Genomic DNA, 18,553 nt, shown 5'->3' with positions numbered 1-18,553 from the left:
GCCTGATTCTCTATCCCCCTTACTGGTTTAAAATGATTACACAAGGTGTAGGGAAAACAGAGAACCAAGACTTATATTCCTAAAATGGAAAATGAATTCCTCATTCTTTCTATAGCACTTTAGCCAGTATATATGACCCCAGAAGCCCATATCTTTCAGACCTAAAACCAGGACATCCTAGTTGCATAAGGATCGCTCTGCATCCAGTCTTGAAAAATGTCTCCTACTTACTACAAAACAATACTTTAAAAAGAGTGTTGTCAATTCACAATTTGTTCTTTCCTACAGAAAAATACTGGTGCTGTTTTTCTAACAGCAAGGGAGCAAACAGCAAAGAAAACTTCCATTGTTCAGTAACTCTTGCACTTGGGTTTCAAACTAAATTTTTTTAAGAGTCAATTGAAAATACTGACATTCCACCATATAGAGCATATGGTACCTGGGGATCCATGTCATAGAACACACTGAAAAGCCCACGTTTGCTGGAACTAGGTGGAACGTGACCAAAAAAATCAGCTCCTTGAATTTTGCTGTCCCAAAATCTATAAGGAAACTGCAAGGCAACCTAGAGAGAGAGAGAAAAGATTCAGTCAGAGATAATTTCACATTACAAAATTTGCAACCTGCCTTGTACCTCTGTATTTAAAATGTATCTCTCTCTTTCCCCTCAACCTCAGGTACCCAAATATCCTCCTCAGAGTAGGATATTTGGGTCTTTTTGTTTATCAAGAAAGAAGAGTGGTATAAAATTGTTTCTGTCTCTCAGATTAAAAAAAGCACAATCTGAGTAATGCTGCAAATCAATTTGGCTACAGAAAACCTTGAGCAAGATACTGTGCTGTACCTCTTACGAGGCATGACACAGAACTCATAAGCCCAGAGGGACGGTTGCCTTATAGGGTGCAGTAATGCCTGGAATTTCTGCAATGCTGTGTGCCCTTGGCACAGTCCTCCTGCCAGCCCCACCCCCAGCACACAAGTATTTGTCAATGTGAGGGGAACCTCAGAGATAGTCTTGTGTGTCACTTACGCACTAGTGGGGGAAGGGAGAACCCTCCCCCAGGGCAAATATGGGTCTTTCAGTGTCCCTTTATGCCACTCTGACCCTTTTACTTTACAAAGGAACTGGAGTGGGTGGATTTCACCCCTTACGACTGTTAGATTTAGTACACTACCATACACATTGTTCAGATGTAGGCACAAAGTTCAAAGATCAGCAGTGATTTTTTTACAAAATAATTTGTTTAAAAAAATGGTTAAAATAGGATGAAGAAAGAAAGAAAGAAAAATGAACATACAGGATCCAGATACCATTTTGCTCTTCTATGCTTTTTTATTTATTTAAATGTATGTTCTGCAGGTTGAAAAAAAATTATGAAAGCAAATTTCACAATATACATACCCAGGCATACCACAGCAGCTCTATGCTTATAGCATGAAAGGAAATTATGCTACAAGATGCAAGACAGAATCATCCTACTAAGAGGCTCAAAGCACTTGATGCTCATTTTCTTTCCCCTAACTAAAAAGTAATTTTAATTATGTACCTTCTCAATGACTCCTGCTCCCAAACTGTTAATGGCTTTCATTTTTCTCTCTGGCAGTGGTGGATTAAACTGAATGGCATTTTTCTGAAGAAGGGCCAGTGGCACCGTAACCAAAACCTATGGAAGAATAAAGAATCATGATCACAACAGTAGCAAAAGCTTTACAAAGCAATTAAGACTAATCTCTCATTGTAAGTATCCATCCTTCTTGTAACAGAACAAAGATGAGGAGGCACAATTCTCCCAGGGCAACTTGATGTCTACTGTCACTACATGTTAATGGCAGCCATATCACACATTCAGAGGAGAAGAGACTCCTCAGTACAGTGGTTCTCAAGATGTGGTCTGCAGAGTGACTTACATCACAGAGATGAACTATGCTAACAGTAGTAATGCTTCCTGATAGTTACAGTTCTAGCGTTTCTAAATGGTTTTATTTTTTATTATTATTATTATTCTACACCCTGCACAACAGCTTCATGTCTTATTCTGCTTGGGTTTTCTTTGGTGTAAATTTAGCCTTGACCAAAGCTGCACACAGCCTCAACATTTGAGAAGAAGCAAGACTGGGCAGATTAGAGCAGTTGGAGTGATAGGAAATGAGGGGCGATTCAGTAGTAAAGGTAAAGACCTACTCCCAGAGAAAAGGAGTAAATAAGCTAGATAATGTAAAAAGAGGAGGGAGGTGGGAGTGGAGATTATAACCAAACAGCTGCCACCCTCACTAAAGAAAGCTGATTTTCATCATGTCTCTTTTATATTGTCCTAATACTCACATCAGAATATTGGATTGACTCTTACAAATAGTTGTTTAAGGCTAAATAAAAATATACTAGTCTTATTAGTGCATTATGAAATATCTTTATAATTAAAACTATCATCAAAATAAGCAGAGGACACTTCATCATCCATTAATCTTAGATATTTTTAAAACTGTGTTTGTTTCACTTGCAAAATTCAGGTAATTCTGAAGAGGTCATTAGTTCAAATGAGCGAGTTTCCACAGTATATATAAATTAGCATTCCAAACTCAAACATGCCCAGTGAAGAATGGTCACTATATCAACCAAACATGGGTCATTGAACAATTAAGTTGTAAAAATATACAGGTTTTTTTTAAACCTCTAAAGAATCTATGATCTAAATACAGATAAACTTGAAACATACTGGTTACCTTTTGTGCTGTCCACACAGTTCCATCTGCTGTAGTGACCTGGACTTCTTCCCCAGAATAGTCTATACTGTGTACCTGATTTACAAAGGGAAAACAATAGTGATACACCAAAAATTCTATGAAATAATACAATCCAAATTCAAAGTACAGCAAATTATTACAAGTCTATAAAGTTCACCTCCCGATATGTTAACTCCCATATTTGATGCAGAAGGGCACATTACATCAGAAAAACTAGCCACGGTGGAAAAAGGGAACCTGAAACAAAAGTTCACTGTTCAAATGAAGCAACTCATCATATGAAGAGGAGGATAACAATGTTATAGACAGTTCTCTCAAGATTATTGCGGAGTTCCCAGAAATGGTAAGGGTAGAAGTCAAACAGTTCATTAGTAAGGATGCTAAAGCTAAGGAGTCTGACACATGAAAGAAGGGAAAATATATGTTTTTTAAAGTCAAGTTAGTTACAAAAGTGACTTTTTCAAGACTGAATTTTATGTACTTGCTAAATACTATGATTAGGTTAGTCATAAATTTTAGACTATGCCTCTAGGATGCAGATATCCACCTACATTTCCAGTATCATAGGTTTGCTATAAATAGAATCACTTGCTGACAATTGAGATTAAATCTAAACACTGAAATTATACAGAAATAATTAAAAAACAAACAAAGCTTCCTCCTCTTCCGTCACATCAAAACTAGTTATAGTTATCTCAAACCCAGATTTGTCTGTGGAATATGAAGAGATGCTTGTACAGACACCCCCAGACTTATGCAATCATTCCGTTCCAGAAAGCCTTGCGTAACTCGAATTTTGCATAAGTCGGAAATGTATACCCGTACGTTATACAAAAAATTTCCACAACTTGAAAATATTATTTCAGGTTTATGGAACGTTTTCGGTAAATGCAAATTTGTGTAAGTCAGGGCTTGCATAACCGAGGCAGCGTCTGTATGCTTCAAAGCTAATACCCAGTCACATTCACTGGGGACAACCGTGACTGGATAGCAGGGAATCAGAGAAACCCAGAGGATATGTATAGCAGGATGTGCGGTGCCTCCCTTCAATACCCTCTTTAGTCCTCTGCTTAGCCACTGGCTGGGCAAAGCCAGCTGACTGGTTGTCAGGTGCTCCTCTTCCCCCATTTAAGCTAGCACAGGCATTTCAAAAGCCTCTTTCTCTCCAAAAAGAATGAGGAGTAGACCTAAAAGTCGCATTTCTCCAACAAACAAACTTCAGAAACAGACTCCAATGAGAAACTGCACAATTGGAATTAATTTGCAAATGGGGGTTGGGGGAGGGATGGCTCAGTGGTTTGAGCATTGGCCTGCTATACCCAGGGTTGAGAATTCAATCCTTAAGGGGGCCATTTAGGGAACTGGGGTAAAAATGTGTCTGGGGATTGGCCCTGCTTTGAGCACGGGGTTGAACTAGATGACCTCCTGAGGTCCCTTCCAACCCTTGTATTCTATGATTCTGTGAAATTAGGCTTGAATAAAGACTGGGAGTGGATGGGTCATTACACAAAGTAAAAACTATTTCCTCATGCTAATTTTTCCCCTACTGTTACTCACACCTTCTTGTCAACTGTTTGAAATGGGCCATCCTGATGATCACTACAAAAGTTTTTTTCCTCCTGCTGATAATAGCTCACCTTAATTGATTAGTCTTGTTGGTATGGCAACACCCATTTTTTCATGTTCTCTGTGTATATATATCTTCCTACTGTATTTTCCACTGCATGCATCCAATTAAGTGAGTTTTAGCCCATGAAAACTTATGCCCAAATAAATTTGTTAGTATCTAAGGCGCCACAAGTACTCCTCGTTCTTCTTCCTGATACAGACTAACATGGCTACCACTCTGAAACTTTTCTCTCCAGTTAGCTACTCTCCCCTCCCTCCCTCCCTCTCCTTGGTTGTAGCTTAGGAGCTGTGCTCTTATGATGCTATGAGTCTGACTGATCCCCTGACACCACCATTTTACAACTCACCGGAAGCTTAAGTCGAACATCAACCCCTTCAGCCAGTTTATCTATGATGGTAGAATACCCTGGTGTTAAAAGGGTGTGATCTCCAGCAAACTGGGCAAAAAATTCATTGTGGTCCCATGAGCGTGCAGATACCTGTGGAAAGGATATAATAGGTTGTGTCTACCAGTTGGGAGACAATGTGTAAGCTTTATAAAAGCCACACATGTAGAGGAAGCTAAACTGGTTCCCTCCATACCAGGGGATCAGATGCCACCTGATGCATAGCAAAATCAAGAAAGATAGGCAAAATCTTTATCTAAATGAGGCTACACTATGCAAATTGTCTAATTAAGCAAAATGACACAGTCTGGATAGGTTACTAAGCAATACCCTGCTGAGAGCATCATTTGCCACAGTGCAAGAAGAGCACTGTGAAAACGATTGGTGTATAGGCATAAAACATTTTAGGTACCAGTAAAAGGCGTTTTCCGACCAAAACAAGGGTATATAGCTATCTAATCTCTCAAATGATTAGATGCTACAGTGTTGTTATATCAATACGGGTTTTTAAGCATTAGTACTCAGATAACAGAACATAAAGAGTTTCATCAGATCCTCCCCATCTCCGTGGAATGTTCTAGTTTTCTTAGAAAAGATTGGGAGTGTTCAAAATGTTGCTCCATTTGTTTGTGGTTTTGCACCAATCAGTGGGCCTGCCTGCAGAGTGAAAAGCTAAATAGAATGTGAGTGTGCGATTCTAACAGCCATTTTCATATCAAATATGAAAGATGCTTGAAACAGCAAACTTTGTCCAAAGAGAAGTAATAAATAAATCTCTGGGGTCTGTTTCTAAGGCCAGCGGATTGGTGCCACTACAAAGTTAACAAGCATGATCACATGAGATTTAAAATCAAAGGGTGAAATTGTTGACTCCAGTGAAGTCAACAGCAAAACTCCCAAAACATATGGCTGAATAATACTAGGGGGAGGGAAGGTGTTGGTTTGAAATGGTTCTCAGCAAACTGGGCAGGAACTAAGAGTAAAGGTATGTCATCCATAGGGTTTCTATTGAAAATGAAAGTATTCTACTACTAAAATAGTAAAAATATAATGCAGCAGCTATGTTCATGATTATCATTTTTACCATGACAATACAGCAGAACCTTAGAATTATGAACACCAGAGTTAAGAACTGATCAGTCAACACCACACCTCATTTGGAACCAGAAGTATGTAATCAGGCAGCAGAAACAAAAGAAAACAAAAAACACAAATACAGTACAGTACTGTGTTATACGAAAACTACTAAAAAAATAAAGGGAAAGCAGCATGTTTTCTTCTTCATAGTAAAGTTTCAAAGCTATATTAACTCAATGTTCAGTTGTAAACTTTTGAAAGAACAACCACAACGTTTTGTTCAGTCACGAATATTTCAGTTACGAACCACCTCTATTCCCAAGGTGTTCATAACTCTGAGGTTCTATTATATTCTCAAGGGCTACAGATAATTTATCCAATAATATTTCACAGCAACTAATACAGCACTAGAAAACTGACTACTGCAGGTAAAATGATACATGTAAGTACATACCTGCACTCACATACATATATTGCCAGTACAACACAACAGCGTTCCCTCTAATTTTTTACTTCCATGTACAGAATGGATTTTGTTATGTGCACCAATATAGAGGTGATGTGTGACCTGTTTCATCACATATTTAATCAATCATGCACTCACCTGATGGAGGTCACTGCCACAGGCATACTCCAAGTTACTGAGGTGGAACTGTAGTACTTTTTCCTCCAGATCTCTGAACTGGATACCTGACTCCTGAATAAAAGCCTTATAGATCTCCTGTATCTTCTCTGTACAGAAACAGATTTACATTATGAATGTAGAAACAGGTGATCATAGTACATTGTTCTCGGAATCACACAAGTTTGTAAGTTAGCTACTAATACTCATTCAAATTTATTTCTTATTTAGTGAAAAAGCTGCTACAGAATATATGCCAGCAAGATCTCTCACATATGATCAGATGAAACCCTAATTTGGTTTAGGATTAAAATAATTTGATTTCAGATACAGATAAGGCAGCGTATGTTGAGAACTGCCCTCAAAAAGAGAATAGATATTACTGTCAACCTCAGAAAAAAGAGTCTGGTTAAAAAAAAATAAGCCATATAGGATAACCAACATAGATAGCAGAGAAATTCATTGTTCAGCTACCATCAGTACATCATGCTGCAGTGATGAGGTTTAAATAACACTCATTCCCCAAGGTTAATTCATTAAAAAAAAATTAAAACAAAAACAAAAACAAAATAACCCCAAAGCAAACATGAATACTACTCCGAATGCCACCTTCTATAGAATTCTGTTTAATTTTCACATAAGCAAAAGATTTGAGCCATATGGGGCCCAATTCAACAATGGATTCTCTTCCTTGTTTTCCAGTGGGCTTTGGATCAGGCCCTTACTCTGTGTGTACTCATCATAGAAAAAAGAAGCAGAACTGTATTCTGAAAATGTAATTTAAAAAATAAAATCACAGCTGCCCTGACCGTCTCTATCCAACCAAAACTGCTTCAGCTACTTGGCTGAACATCTACACCATAATTAAATCCCCTTAACCTGAGCCTAAGTCAGCTGGCATGGACCAGTCAAGGGTGTGTAACTGCAGTGTAGACATACCCTTAGAGACACACTGGTGGTAGTACCAAAGCCAAGGACAGTTATATTAAAAATGGCCAAACTATGAAAACAACTGATCCAATTGTCCACGGAGTTGGGGGAGACAAGACCCTGCACTCCCGGCTTCCTGCGATTCACCATGACTCTTAGCTGGCCAGTAAAACAGAAGGTTTATTTAGATGACAGGAACACAGTCCAAGACAGGTCTTGCAGTACAGACAACAGGACCCCCTTAGTCAGGTCCATCTTGGGGGCCAGGGGATGCCAGGAGGTCTGTCTGGCCTTCCCTCCACTTTCCCAGCCAGCTTCAAACTGAAACTCTTCAGCCCCTCCTCTCCCTTTGTTTCTTTTCCAGGCCAGGAGGTCACCTGATTTCTTTGTTCTCCAACACCTTCAGTTGGCACCTTTGCAGAGGAGGGGCCCAGGCCATTAGTTGCAAGGAGACAGGGTGTCGGCCATTCTCTGTGCAGACCCTTGCACACCCCTGCCCTCTAGGGCTCTGCAACAATCGCACACCCTTATCCCACCACCTAGATACTTAAGAAATGCATAGGGGAAACTGAGGCACCAACACAGTATTCAGTGAAAAAATTTAAGAACATTCTCATTTCGTCACACCAAACTCCTGTATTACCATCAATGTAGGAAAAAATTACTCTTCAAATGAGATATGGTCTGGACTACAAATCTAGGGGTGAAATCCTGGCTCCAGGGAATTCAGTGGCAAAGCTCCCATTGACTTTAATGGAGCCTAGAAGTTTAAGGCCAACCATACATACAAATATTCAGAATCCCCAAATTATGTACGAAATTAAAAGCAAATTGGCATAAAAGCCTCCTTAGTCTTATGCTTATGAACATTGTCAACATCTCTGGTGTCCAGGACAATGCCTCTCTTACCTCCAAGAGGAACATCTTGATGCTGGGTCTTATCTTTTCTCCATTCTGAGACAACATCCAGGATGGCATTGAAATGAAAGTCCATGCGCTTATCTATAGTGGGGTCAGTTATCCTTCCACCTTCTTGGATCAAATCACATCTCTCCCCTAGTTTGTGCATTTTAATGCCAAGCTTCAAAAGAAATGAATAAGAGTAAAATTTCTACGGGGAAAATTCACTTTATAAGCTGCTCAAGTACATTTTAAAAAGAAAGGTAAATCCTTAGGAATAAGGCACTGTTGCTAACATGGGAGTTTTTGCACACTTTAAACAACTGGTCAGGTTAGACATGAATCTCAACCTCTTAAAATAATACAAAAATTTAGTTCTGAATGGAACCTGAAACTCAGCAGTTAAACCAAGCCTACGATTTTTAAGCAACAATACCTCAAAGGCAGTACAAAAATACAAGGATTAGAAAATAGTGAAACTAGAGAGTTGCACACTTTGTTGCTTCTGTAGGCAGAGTGCATTGCACACAGCAAGAGCTCCTTCCCTTCCTCCACAAACATCCCACAAACTGTGTCCCACCCTTCCGTCCCACTCTATTTCAGAGACTCACTGCAACCTCTTGGCCCCTTCTCTCATGCCAGGGGCTCTGTGTATCCTCCATGCTGTGGAGTCTGCCAACCAGAAGCCAGGAGCTCTGGGTCTCCACCATTTGCTCCTTCCAGTTTTCACCAATATTAATATAGTTCTGCTCATAGAGGACTAAAACATTCCCCCAAATGTTCTGGAATTGATCAGATGTTCAATAATTCAAAAATTATTGTATTATAGACAGAAAGAGAGACAGAGGGATGCCACTGAGTTGAGCGTTAAACCTTGCTTTGCTTGGCTAACTGTCAGTATTTTTTCTTTTTTTAAAAGTCACACATAAAGAATTGACAAGTTTTACAAAGTCCAAGTGAAACAATTACATGGAGATGCAGCACTAATTCTTTTCAATGCACTTTTACCTAGTCAGAGATATGGCCTAAGATTTCCCCATTCTATCCACTTATCCTGTGAGACCTTGGGCTGCTTCCCACTGCAGGTCTCTTTTCAAAATACAGTTCTATTTTTAAAAAAGTAAAAAATACCCTAAATAAATGATCTCACACTATTACTAAACATATGAGCTCCCTCTGGGTATTCAGAAGCCATTCCTTCTTACTTTTCTGATTAAAGTAAGGTTTTGCTATTTTTCCCCATTATTCTTCCCAGTGGCATAGAGCATTGGACAGTTACAGGAAAATGAGCTGGATTTTCTCCTGGTCTCCAGCAGACTAGTTAGCTAAGTTCCACTTGCAAAAACTCAGCCTGGGATCTGAACATAAACCTGCTTTGGAGTTTGCAATGTTGGCAGTTAAAGCACACCTTTTTACTGGTAGCCTATGCGGATTTCATCTGGAAGTCACTGAGAGACAATATACACAAATCCCCACAATGCCATAAAACCACACTAAGGTCAGCTGGGGCTTACAGTTGAAAAACTATTGCCAACTCCAGATTAAGGGCTTATCTATACTATAACCACCAAGCTGCTGGGGACTGTCACAACGGTATCTGCAGTTACAGGCAAAAACATGGCTGCTTCTTGCAGCTGGTGCCTAGCCATTTTTAGTTTAGCAATGTACCTGACACTGTGCTAAAACCCTGCTCTGTCCAAGGCTGTAGCACTAATCAAAGACATGGTTACCACACAGATATCACTTACAAGGCAGATTTATGGTTTAAATCACACCAACCATGTCATAAATTGCATCACCAGATGTGGTTTTTATTGCAATACAGCTAAGCCCTAAAGTTCTCAAACTTGATAAACTCTTGTGCTTTACAGACTGACCATTTCTCCGTATATGGATTAGTACTACTAAGGATGGTTATGAAAGAGAGGTTTTTCTATGGTCAATTTGGTTGCTACGAGTTAGAATAGCATTTCATCAGAATCTCTTATTCTCACCCATTAAGATGAGCACTTTCTCTATTAACTTGTTTCACCTAAGAGATGGACTACAGATACTTTGAGCAGAATATCTCTGAGCTAGTTATTTCTTCACCTCCTTTCCTGAATCAAAGTGGACAATAATTTCATTTGAATTGTGTGCTGCAAGATCTTCAATTAAAAATTTGCACTCAGAAAGCACTTTGTCTTTTGCTTCATTTATAGTTAAAAGGTGGCATAGATCAAACTTAACTGTATTTAAAGAGCCATTCAAGACAATAAATACATATATAGTACTCTGTCTGAAAGGTAGTAGTTGAAACCAAGGATTTTTTCTATACTTTAGAATTTATAAAGGACTTAAATGTATCAGGGAAATAATTACAATCACAAATAAGAGCAGCCTTACCACAAGGAATTCTATTGTGAAGGATCATTTGGTTTGATTGGTTGTTTTTTTTAAGATGACTAATGTTAAAAATGGAGATATTTTAAAGAAACAAATTATTTTAAGGTTAGCTCAATCATTGCTCTGATTATAAGAGGCTGACCCACCTAATTCCTGGAAGGAAACTTTTATATTCAGAAATATTAACTCGTGGAGCAAAACCATGGCACTCACACATATATACATGCCTACATGGCTTTGTAATTAGACCACTTTCACTAACAATAATGCATAACCATTGCAGGGAAGAAACCCACTTGCTCACACATTAGTGCTATCGGGTTGTTGACACAGCCATTCACGATCTGTGCTCCTTTTCCTACAGTGACTCCTTTGAAAGTCCTATCGTCCCACACACGCCCGCCAATTCTGTCTTTCGCTTCTAGCACAATGACCTGTAACACAAATATAGCTTTGGAAGTTGTCAGAGAAGATATTTTAAAAACACTTATCTAGGTTCCAGGATAAAGACAAAATTAAGCTGCTTAGTTATATTATTGAGCTTAATACTTTACTTTGTTGATAAATGGACATTAATGGAGCAGGCCTTCTATTCATGTTTCTCATACTGTAATTTTAAAATTACTTTAAAGAGATACATACACACAGTTACAAAACAAAGGCTCGTTTAAACTTTAGCCAAAATTAATACCTTAATAAAACTAGGCTTGAGCATATTATCATTTCCTTTTTTCAACATCTACAAGGTGAAAAAACTTCCAATTTTTCAGGTTTAGGGAAAGGTGCTCCAGTTGTCCAAGTTAATATATGTTGACCTTTTGCTGCTTCTTTTAAAATACTGAAAATACATATTTTCTAAAGGGATACGCAATATTTTCAATTAAAACTGTTTTTACTGTTTGATATATTAACATAATTCATTGCAAAATAGATTTCTGCATGACTGACACAATGGACAAGGAGGACAACGTGCATTTGTGATTCAGCAATCATGGAATGGGTTGAAAATGGGGCAGAATTCCAGCCTTCTGGATTGTGATTCTGTGCATAAGAAAGGTGACCATTTATATCACTGTTGTTACTCTGTTACACAATTTCCATAAGTCTTGCACAAAGTGTATCATGTTAGGTGTCAAAATGGAAAAGTTACAATCTGTCAAAATATGATTATCCTGATTAAGTCCATGTATGATCTTTGTATCCAAAGTTACAAATGTTGGTTATGTATTTGTATCTCCAATATGTGTATTGTTCCTGGGTGACACCCTCTAGGTAGACTTACATCAGGATTAGACAGCTATGTGCTGATGGTCAATTAAGGATACTCAGTTCACAATGGATCATTAAAGAAATTCATCCTGCCCAGTAAGCCTTTCCTGTGGACATCTCGGAAAGAATATGGCAAATAGCTGCATGAGTCAGCAAAGCATGTGAGAACTTGTGATAATGTTACTCTCAGTAAGTTTGCAGATGATACTAAACTGGGAGCAGTGGTAGATACGCTGGAGGGTAGAGACTGGGTACAGCGGGACCTAGACAAATTAGAGGATTGGGTCAAAAGAAACCTGATGAAGTTCAAGAAGGACAAGTGCAGAGTCCTGCACTCAGGAGAGAAGAATCCCATGCACTGCTACGGACTAGGGACCGAATGGCTAGGCAGCAGATCTGCAGAAAAGGACCTACCGGTTACAGTGGATGAGAAGCTGGACATGAGTCAACAGTGTGCCCTTGTTGCTAAGAAAGCTAACAGCATTTTGGGCTGTATAAGAAGGGGCACTGCCAGCAGATCAAGGGACATGATCATTCCCCTCTATTCAACATTGGTGAGGCCTCATCTGGAGTACTGTGTCCAGTTTTGGGCCCCACACTACAAGAAGGATGTGGAAAAATTGGAGAGAGTCCAGTGGAGGCCAACAAAAATAATTAGGGGGCTGGAACACATGATTTATGAGGAGAGGCTGAAGGAACTGGGATTATTTAGTCTGCACAACAGAGGTGAAAGTAAGCTGGTACGTGCCAGTACAGAGAACCGGTAAGAAAAGGAGACTGCCTGAGGAGGGAGAAGCCTGCCCCCTGCATAAGAATAGTTTAAACTCAGCTGTTCCCTGAGAGGTTCAGCCCTGGGGGTTAGGAGTGGTTTCTGGCATCCTTGTTAATTTCACTCACAGTAGCTGGGGGGAGTGGGGAGGATGTGTTTGACCATTGCAGGGACAGTCCTTGTCTGCCCCCAGGATGAGGGAGTCTAGTCTCCAATACTAATATACACAACAAATACAAGCATTTGGCTGCACAACTTAAATCCAGAGCTAATAAAAGCATGTGGAAGGGGAAAACTTAGGGTATGGCTACATTTGGAATTTCAAAGCGCTGCCGCGGCAGCGCTTTGAAGTGTGAGTGTAGTCAGAGCGGCAGCTGCATGTAAACCACATCCCTTACGGGTGTAGTGTGCAGTGCTGGGAGCCGCGCTCCCAGCACTGCTGCCCTGATTACACTGACGCTTTACAGCGCTGTATCTTGCAGCGCTCAGGAGGGTGTTTTTTCACACCCTAGTTGCAGCGCTGTAAAGTGTGAGTGAAGCCAAGCCCTCACTGTCACATTGGTTTCTTGTCTCCTCCCTTCCCCTCCTCCAGCCAGGCTGCAGACAAGGCTCTGCATTCCTCCTGCCTCACCCCCAGCAGGGGTTCTCCTCTAGGCTCTAGCTTACATTAGGGACACTGGCTAAGATGCCTGCTGCTGCCTGCATAAGAACAGTTTAAACTCAGCTGTTCCCTGCGCAGTTCAGCCCCCAGAGTTAGAAGCCTTGTCAATTTCACTCCCAGTTGTTGTTGGGGGTGGGGAAGTGTGTGTGTGTGTGACCATGGCAGGGGCAGTTTTTTTCTGACCCCGGGATGAAGGGATCTCCTATACACAAAAAACACAATCAAAATCAGGAAGCATTTCCAAGTTCAAATCTATCCCATTCCCTCCCCAGCAGAGAATCATGGCTGTGATGTCCAAACTGCTTGCAGATCCTCTTTGAAATGTTACTGAACCGCGCAGGGAACAGCTGAGTTTAAACTGTTCTTACGCAGGAGGCAGGCTTCTCCCTCCCTCAGCCAGTCTCCCTGCTCCCTGCTGCAAGCTAGAGGGAAGCCCCTGCAGCTGCTGCTCAGTGCCAGGCAGGGAGAAAGCATGGAGCCTAGTGTCCGCAGCCTGGCTGGAGGAGGAGGGAAGGCATGGAGAAAAATGTGACAGTGAGTTTTCACTTTTTCAGGCTTATTCCAATAGTAAAGTTTTATTACATACAGTACTGATAGTAGTAATAGTAGCTTTAATTTCTTTATCTATGTCATGCAACAGGAGGGATCCATGAAGTACGTAGGAGAGGTGGGTTGCTTGCGATTGGACCATATGTAAATTATTTTCATTCCTGCCCAAACCCCAGGGCTCCCAGCCACCTCTGCAGCTGGCAGCTCCAGGGGTGATTTAAAGGGCCTGGCTCCTAGCTTCAGCAGAATCCCTGAGCCCTTTAAATCCTGATTTAAAAGCCTAGGGATTTAAAGGCCCCAGCTCTTCCGATAGAGGCCATGGCTCTTCCGGTTGAGCCCCTCCCCCTCCGCAGGATTCTGGAGTACCGGCAAGTCCTTTAAATTACTTTCACCCCTGCTGCAAAAGAGAAGATTGAGGGGGGATTTGATAGTTGCTTTCAACTACCTGAAAGGGGGTTCCAAAGAGGATTGATCTAGACTGTTCTCAGTGGTACCAGATGACAGAACAAGGAGCAATGGTCTCAAGTTGCAGTGGGAGAGGTTTAGGTTGGATATTAGGAAAAGCTTTTTCACTAGGAGGGTGCTGAAGCACTGGAATGGGTTACCTAGGGAGGTGGTGGAATCTCCTTCCTTAGAGGTTTTTAAGGTCAAGCTTGACAAAGCCCTGGCTGAGATGATTTAGTTGGGAAATGGGGTTGGACTAGATGACCTCCTGAGGTCCCTTCCAACCCTGATATTCTATGATTCTATGACATGTGACCCTGGACTCTATCTTGGGACAGAAAATTTCCATGCACATGGCAAAGGATGTAAAAGACACCTGACACACCTCCATGTTGCCTCTTTCCTTCTCTAATTCTTTGGACTGGGGATTTACAACTAAAAGGGGTATCTTGAACTCTGGACTGAGGCCCTTCCCATCTTTTGGAAGTTACTAGAGAGACTTTTGCAAGCCAGGAGTCTATTCCATCACTGCTAGAAACCTGATATAAGGACTTAGCAATCGTTTGTATGTATATGATCTATTAACCTTTATAACTCTCTTTTCTTAATAAATCCTCAGTTCATTTACTAAGGATTGACTGACAGCATGATATTTGGGTAGGATCTCAGATACATCTTGATCTGGGGTAAGTGTCTGATCCTTTGGGATCAGTAAGAACCTTACATATGCTGAAATAGGTTTTCAATAATCTCTCACTATATTAGACTTCGTTGTCTGGATGGGAGTCCAGGGCTGGAATGCCCAAAGGGGACTGTGTTTGGCTTCCAGTTAACCAGTGCGGTACTGCAGAAGCTTTTTTTTTTTTTTTTTTAAATGGCTTGGGGAATCTACTTATAGAGTAAACCATCAGCTTTGGGGATTGTCTGCCCTATTTCTTGGGGTCTGCCCTGAGTGTGGCCTCCTCAGTGTGGCCCATCCAAGCATCTGGTCACAAGGATTTTCAAAAGAAATCAAGGAGCTTGGTGCTCAACTCCCACTCAATCTCCAATCCTGCAAACATTTAGACATGGAAGTATTTCCACTGATTTTAATGGGACTACTCAACTTTATTACACTTGTTTATTATAAAGAGATCATGTCAATTATTTTTAATTATGGTAAAAGTTAATTTAATAAACAAGAGTTAATTTTTCCTTATTATTTACATTATGATAGCACCTAAGAACCACAGTCAAGGATCGGGGCCCTCTATTCTGGACACTGTTCTCATATGTCATTTTTTAAAAGAGTATGTAAAATACATACTAAACATACTGCTGTTTTGCTTTGTTGTTTGACCTGAACTAAAACAACGAACAGATATTACTTAACCTAATTAAACCCTAGATTTTGTACATTTATTGGGATCTTCTATGGAGGCATCTGTATTAGGAATATTAATTTTTCCACTACTGAAGGACTGGTTTCTAAATCCTATGAAGCAGGAGGTCTGCTGTTTGTACGTGTTGAAAAAAAAATATTTATCCTACAACTTCTTACCTTAATTCCAAAGTTGTGCAGTTGTCTTGCAGCTGCTAATCCTGCTGGACCAGCCCCAACAATAATGACAGATTTCTTTTTTGTTTTAAAAAAGAGAGAGAGAAGGAAAGTAGCAAATGTTCTTATAGAAGAAATCAGTTGGTGCAAAACCAAAAGTCAATCATTGCACATTATAGGTAACATCTGTGCTCTCACTGATTTCAGTGGTGTGGGATAAGGCCTGTGTCCTCTAAAACAGTGAATGATAACTTTGAAAGGCATGATCTGTTAGGGTCCATTTAGAGTCCATAGAAGGCCAGTTACTGCTTTGGGGATACTAACTGGTTTATTTGAGGCCTTTAAAAGCAGATATCTCAATTTACTTCGACTAAAACAGTGCTGATAAAAAGTCAAGCAAGTTAAGTGACCTAGATCAAAAGCACCATGTATCTTGTAAGAATCTTTGATCACAAAAGCCATTAAATAATGAAAACTAGTTTAAAATACACACACTTTTCATTTACATGTAGCATAAAATTGTACTTGTCTATATTTCTAGGAGATACGTCCTTACAGCACATATTCATTTTTGATCTACATTTCAGTGTTGTGTCACACAAACTGACAGTCATATACAAAATACCCATTGGTCACAATCCTTGAAGGTGGGAAATGGATCAGCGTTCATGTCACGCTCCCTGTCAGTACCTGGTCTGGGCTGGGAAAGCTAATGATCCAACCAGCAGACCAAATTTGGTGATGAATCCTGGTCATGTGCCACCTGAGACATATTGCGCATACACTAAGACGATGACAGTTCTTGAAAGCCATGTTTTCTAGCCTGGGTAAACAGGGGTGAATTACTATGCTAGGCCATGGAGGAAAGCAGAGTGTATACCATGGTTTATAAAACAGGTTACAGTGTAATTCATCCCTGTCCATAATGGCCACGGAAACCATAGGCCTGGTGCGCCCACTGAAGTCAATGGGAGTTAACACTTTGCTAGCAAGAGCTAAGCTAGGTTTAAACATGATCCTGGCTAATACGATTGGAATTACAGAATGAAACAAAAGCCCAAACGTGAAAACAGAAATTAAGCAGCAGCATATTCTATCTACTAATCAACATTATGGTTACCTACATTGTGGTATTCTTTGGGAAGAAGATGTTGGTCAGAACTGACTGACAAAATCCCTGTATTAATCAGCCCTTTTCGTGCCATAAAATAAAGTATCCTCTCCATCTCTTGGACACAGCGAATACGCACAAGCCCCCGCACAATGATGCGATGAGTACATTTGTGAGGGGTAAGAGCTTCCTGCATATTGAGAAACAAACAAAAAAAAGACATGTTCATACAAAATGTTCCATGCTTTCCCAGGCTTAAAACATATTTCAACTGTAATTTAGATACTGAAGTCTAACCTCTAATCAAACAGGTTTCTAAGAGAGATTAACAAAGAATACAGTTCATTTTTGTGTGCCAGCCAACTGCAGGAAGAGAATCTCTAGACCATTTGATTCTTCCAATTCTCCCATAACCAAACAGAGTGAATTAACAGAACAAATGAGATGAGAGTACAGTGGACCTCAGCTACATCCATGACGCCTGTCAAGTACATTTAGATATCGCAGCGATGCTAGATATTCAAGCTTTTCCACTGAATGCCTTCTGGATCCACCCAATAGAGGTCTGTGCAAGTTGTACGCTACTCCATCCAAGGTAAAAGCAGGATCATATTCAAATATCTTATATTAAGAGACCTAAGTTGAGAAGTCTTAGTTTTGAGAAAACCAATAGGGCTTCTGAACTTATTTATACTACTATAAATCAAGAGTAACTCCAGTGAAGATAACTGAGTTAAATCAGTATACACAAAGAGAGAATCAAGACCACAACCATGTCTGGGGTCACTTGTGCCCCTGCAGATCCACTAGAAGGTGATTGTGGGACTCCTATTCTCTACATGGTGTTTATGTTGCAAATAACGTGCTCAATCTGGACTAAGTTTCTAAGATGCTAGAAGCTTTGATGTTCTACTTCTCCTCCTTAGTCATCCCCAGCTATAGTTTTGTCATGAGCCTGTTCTCACGCTTACCCAGGTATCAGTGCTTACCTAACATTCACATAAATAGAAAGTACTGAAGTGCCCTATAAAGCCATTTAGAAATATTCCGAAGTTTCCCTTTACCAAGCTTGTACAGGGCTTTCATCTTAAAGTGGCATTATTAAGTATAAGCAATTTTTTGTTTAGTGCTTTTTTTTTTTTTTTTTACAATTTTTAAAATTTTTACTTTGTGTAATGAAGATTCTTCATAGAACACAGACTCCAGGAGGGCTCTTCTGCCCATATTTCTTGGAGGCAGTGCCTAAGAGCACATTATATGTAAATATAAAAGTATGCCATTAACTCTCAGCTTTGCTTACTTTGCAATTTGTGTACCACAAAGACAAGATGAGGTTTCTCAAAGCTAGGTACATGGTAGGATCTCGTGAATATTCTGGGAACTCATAGAGCTCATCTAATTCCATGACATCTGGTCTCACACAAAGTGCTTTACCACATTCATTGGGCTGGTAGAAGGGCTGGAAGTATCTGTTCATCCCTGAAATGGAATAAAAACAGGCCGTGAATCAGTTGTATGCTGCTGTATCAACTAGTCCATTCC

The 18,553-nt window shown here is 40.1% G+C and overlaps 2 protein-coding genes across 2 annotated transcripts in view; one reads left to right on the top strand and one right to left on the bottom strand.

Moving 5' to 3' along the window:
• The window catches only part of KDM1B (lysine demethylase 1B), a 44,762-nt gene that overhangs the window by 14,256 nt on the left and 11,953 nt on the right, over positions 1-18,553 (bottom strand). Inside the window, exons 10-19 of the mRNA XM_030552505.1 lie at positions 18,312-18,490; positions 17,025-17,201; positions 15,904-15,978; positions 10,968-11,105; positions 8,296-8,467; positions 6,439-6,566; positions 4,719-4,850; positions 2,722-2,796; positions 1,548-1,664; positions 440-565 (exon numbers count right to left, since the gene is read on the bottom strand). Coding sequence (XP_030408365.1) covers positions 440-565; positions 1,548-1,664; positions 2,722-2,796; positions 4,719-4,850; positions 6,439-6,566; positions 8,296-8,467; positions 10,968-11,105; positions 15,904-15,978; positions 17,025-17,201; positions 18,312-18,490 — 1,319 coding nt within the window. The remainder of the gene's footprint in view (positions 1-439; positions 566-1,547; positions 1,665-2,721; positions 2,797-4,718; positions 4,851-6,438; positions 6,567-8,295; positions 8,468-10,967; positions 11,106-15,903; positions 15,979-17,024; positions 17,202-18,311; positions 18,491-18,553) is intronic.
• Positions 14,652-18,553, top strand: part of TPMT (thiopurine S-methyltransferase) — a 33,565-nt gene continuing 29,663 nt past the window's right edge. Inside the window, exon 1 of the mRNA XM_030552510.1 lies at positions 14,652-15,049. The gene's annotated coding sequence lies outside the window, so the exon portion shown is untranslated. The remainder of the gene's footprint in view (positions 15,050-18,553) is intronic.

The sequence above is a fragment of the Gopherus evgoodei genome, chromosome 2 (genome assembly GCF_007399415.2).
Source record: "Gopherus evgoodei ecotype Sinaloan lineage chromosome 2, rGopEvg1_v1.p, whole genome shotgun sequence".
Lineage (NCBI taxonomy): Eukaryota > Metazoa > Chordata > Testudines > Testudinidae > Gopherus > Gopherus evgoodei.
The sequence above is the reverse complement of the archived record's forward strand: the minus strand, read 5'-3'. Positions and strand labels throughout refer to the sequence as shown.